Source organism: Lactuca serriola, chromosome 1 (genome assembly GCF_051521515.1).
Source record: "Lactuca serriola cultivar US96UC23 chromosome 1, Lser_US96UC23_V15, whole genome shotgun sequence".
Taxonomy (NCBI): domain Eukaryota; kingdom Viridiplantae; phylum Streptophyta; class Magnoliopsida; order Asterales; family Asteraceae; genus Lactuca; species Lactuca serriola.
In genome coordinates, this window is record NC_136408.1 from 177,490,775 (window position 1) to 177,495,326 (window position 4,552).

Genomic DNA, 4,552 nt, shown 5'->3' on the forward strand with positions numbered 1-4,552 from the left:
AATGTCTTACTTATTGTCCAGCAGTTTGTTTCCCGATTTCCGATTTTTTTGACAAAGAACTTAATTGAACACGTCAACTTAGTTCTGACCAGGCCCGGTACATAGGTCAAAACAAAATCATCGAGGGGCCCAGATATCAGCTTCTAATCCAAGAAGGAACAAATAAACTTCGACTTATATGTTTGCTCTACTACTTGTTGAATCATACACAAAGGCACGTTTTATAACATCGAGTTACCAATACGTTTTCGTACAATCAATGCATAACCAACACATAGGTAGCAAATCATATCTTTAGGTTTGAAGACTTATAGATATTACCGTCTCACGATCACTCGAGATAAACTCCATGAAGTGATTCCAGTGAGCGTGGGTTGAGTCCAATGCTCAGAACTTATGAGCACTCATGATTGTTGTAGCCATGTCCAACAACTTAGACCTCTGTAACCAATCATGACAGTCTTGATTCATACCTACTTCCGACATATGACCGACTGTGGAGGTTCGAATAATATGATATACCAAACATAATTATTCAGGAAGTCAAAACATGCAAAAGAAATATAGTAAACGACCGACAAGAGATAGCAACACTTTACTCATAAATAAACACCTTTTATTCATCATCTAATGTCAATTACACTTTAAAAATTTCAAGGTTATCTAACTACTAAATCTAACATCGTCCTTTAGCCCTATGCCCCGAGCGTGCTGGAGACGCTTAACCCGAGTCAGTCCCTTCGTGAGGGGATCTGCTGGATTCTCATCTGATGATACCCTCTTTGCCACGAGGAGTCCTTCTTCTATTCGATGTCTGATGAAATGGTATTTTCTGTCGATGTGTCTGGATCTCCCATGATCCCTTGGTTCCTTGGCTAAGGCAACTGCACTTTCACTATCACAGAAAATTTCCATTGTCTCTTTAATAGCTGGTACAACTCCAAGGTCTCCAATGAAATTCTTCAGCCATATCGCCTCCTTTGCTGCCTTGCTAGCTGCAATATACTCTGATTCACAAGTTGATCAACCACTGTCTCTTGCTTGGAACTCTTCCAAGAAATTGCTCCTCCACTTAGGGTAAAGACCCAACCTGACTGAGAGCAGAAATTATCCCTATCAGTCTGAAAGCTAGCATCACTATACCCTACAATTCTCAAGTCATCACTCCCACCGAGGGTAAGAACCCAGTCCTTAGTCCGCCATAGTTACTTGGGGATATTCTTGTTGGATTAGTGTCTAAGGTGCTGTTTGTTTTTCTGAAGCCAAAATGTCTGCAGTCTGCGGACCACATCTGCAAGCCTCTGCAGCAGAAGAGGTGGACCAAACGTCTGCAGTCTGCAATAAGAAGACTGTTTGTTTTTTAACGTCTGCAGGCTGCTAAAATAAACTGAATTTTAAATAAAATTATTTTACAAACTTAAAATGATTTTTCAACACCAAAATTTTAATAATAATAGTCTTATAACATTGAAAATAAAATTCATGCAACTAAATTAGTCATACAATAAAAAAAAATGTTTTACAATAACAATTTCATTTAAACCAATTCAATCTATATTGTGCATCAACTGATCAACAATTTCATCACGTAACTGAGTCATATATTCACGGTCTGCTGCATTACCATGTGTTGGAATCCCGTCTTCATCATCATCAATGGCCACATTGTTATTTCGAAACGGGACATTGGGTTCATCGTATCGTGCGAAATACTCATCACTCAATCCTTCTTTCCTTATATAATTATGAAGCGCGAAGCATGCCATGGCAATGTTTCTTTGTGTCACAAACGGGAATGGTGTCATCCTCTTCAATATAGGGAAGCGTGCTTTCAAAACACCAAAAGCACGCTCAATGACATTCCGAAGTTTTGCATGTCCATGGTTAAATTTTTCTTTATTGGTCAATGCACGTCTTTGACGAAAATCTCCAAGCCAATACCTCACATTACGATAAGGGGCCATAAATCCTCGAGTGTGTGCATACGCGGCATCACAAAGATAATATTTGTCTAAAAAAATGCAAAACACTAATCAATTTTCAAATTAAAATAAAAATATTTAAAAAAAACAAAAATTTACCTGGTGGTGGAAACGGGAATGATGCTTGTGGATCGGCTACTGCTTCTGATAATATTCTGGAGTCATGCGCTACCCCTTCCCACCCGGTCACAACAAATGTAAAAATCATATTGAAGTCACAAATTGCCAATACGTTTTGGTAGCAATCTCCCTTTCCCCTACTTCTATATAAGTCTTGTTTCTTAGCAGGGACAACAGCATGTATCAAAGTGCCATCAAGTGCACCAACTGCTCCTTTGAAAACCCTTTGTAGCCTCCTATTATGTCCTGGAATGTTTGGATTCGGATTAAAAGATGTTGGTACTATAACATCTTGTGCGAAAAGCATCATTTTTTCCAACACTTCATAAAAAAATTTATGAATTGTTTGCTTCGAGTGTTGAAATCTCCGCTTGATAATCACGTAACGTTGATTATGTCCGATCATCATCAAAAACATAGCCATCTTTTCCTCAACTGATACATGTTTGCTGTCCTTTAATGAGTAATTTGCTCTAAAATGAGCACATAGTCGTACAAAAGATTCACGGGACATGCGTAATACTTTAACACATTGTAAACGATTACGGTGTAATAACTCCAATGTGTATTCGTGTCCCGTCATTTCTGAATCATTATCCCGCAATCGTTTCACACCCCTCTTCCAAAAATAACGGATGTATAGGTACATTAGAATTACGAGAAGTAACTTTTGATCGTGATCCATATGAACCTAAAATCAACAAAGTAGAACTTTAAAAAACATTACATAAACCATATTTCAAGTATCAAATAAACATTCCATTAATCATATTTCAAGCCAAAATAACATTACATAAACCATATTTCAAGTATCAAATAAACATTCCATTAATCATATTTCAAGTACCAACAAGGGCAAAAAGACCTAACAAAATAGTTCCAACAAAGGCAAAAACATTTAACAAAGTACTTCCAACAAGGGCACAAAGACCTAACAAAATAGTTCCAACAAAGGCAAAAACATTTAACAAAGTAGTTCCAACAAGGGCAAAAAGACATAACAAATACTTTCAACACTAGAAAATCATCGAACAATCTTCCCATCCTTCAAAACTCCTAAACTGGTACCCGTCATCTCAAGCCACCCTCGTAATATCTCGGGAACATCGGGCAAATGCATCCACATCTCTCTCATGTTCATGGTTCCTCCAAAAATATGATATGCGACAAAGCGTAAAGGATCTGTAGGGCCTAACTAAAGGACCTCTAACTTCTCTAAACACTGAGGAATTGTATACCCTTTAGTCAAACTTTGTAGAGCTTTCTTCATTTCAAATGCTAAATCGTCAGCAGTAACAGAAGTTCCATCAGGTGAAGAAGCAGACGGTGAGGCACTAGGAGCTATAGGAGTTGAGGGTTTAGCCCTTTTTTGGGGTTACCGGATGGTGTAGCAGTATATGGTGAACCAGCAGAAGGTGAAGCAGCAGAAGGTGAACCAGCAGAAGGTGAAGCTGCAGAAGGTGAAGCAGCAGAAGGTGGTGGCTCATGATGAGGAGTGTCAGCACCATCATCATCCATTGCATCAAAAGGGGTGGCGGTGATCTGAAGTGGTGGAACACGACAGGAGGATGCGCCAGCTACTGATGATGATTGGGTTGAGTAACTCCTAAAATTACCAGTAGCACTATTTCCATCAAAAAGACATGCACAAAGATCTGGAAAAGGCAGTGGAATTGTTCTCAAAGAAGCAGCTTTCGGATGCCCCTAAACCCAAATGTAACAAGAAATAATATAAGAATATTTGGCAACTTCAAACATAAATGTTATATATATATATATATATATATATATATATATATATATATATATATATATATATATATATATATATATATATATATATATATGTATGTATATATATATATATATATATATATATATATATATATATATATATATATATATTATTGTATATTAATGTATATGTACCTTCTTAAAATCATCCCACTCCTCGGCTGTTAAATTAAAAGTGTTTGTTTGAGAATTGTATATATTACCGGTTTTGTTTTTTAAATATACCCATCTAGTGTATTTGGCTTTCAGATTGTCATATGCGTTTTTCATTTGTTTTTGAGTCAACTCAACCCCAAATTTCTCCTTAAGAACTCTTCCAAGCCTTATCCATGAATCTTTCTGCAAACTCAATCCTTTTCTACCAACACTCTCTACTTCTTCAATACAAGTATCCAATAAGCATTTTAAATGCTCATTGGTCCATTGTTGTTTTTCTCCCATCTCTAATAACCAAATAACAATAAACAGTCAACAAGTAACATCATTATTTCAAGAAAAAGTTTTTATTTTCACGACAAATTTGTAATTTTGTTTTATTTTCAATCACAATAATGTGAAACTTTTTATTCAATTATAAATAACCTCAATTAGAGTGTTTTAATTCAAAGTTTTCTAAAAAACTTTATAAATCAAATAAACTTCACTTTAACGACAAA

At 36.1% G+C, this 4,552-nt stretch overlaps 1 protein-coding gene across 1 annotated transcript; it reads right to left on the bottom strand.

The window, feature by feature from the left end:
- Positions 1-1,547: 1,547 nt before the first annotated feature.
- LOC145064289 (uncharacterized) lies at positions 1,548-2,685 on the bottom strand. The gene is made up of 2 exons (XM_079011770.1): positions 2,082-2,685; positions 1,548-2,011 (listed from the first exon to the last, which is right to left on the bottom strand). Exons 1-2 carry the CDS (start codon positions 2,683-2,685, stop codon positions 1,548-1,550), a joined length of 1,068 nt encoding a protein of 355 aa, XP_078867896.1.
- Positions 2,686-4,552: the final 1,867 nt, after the last annotated feature.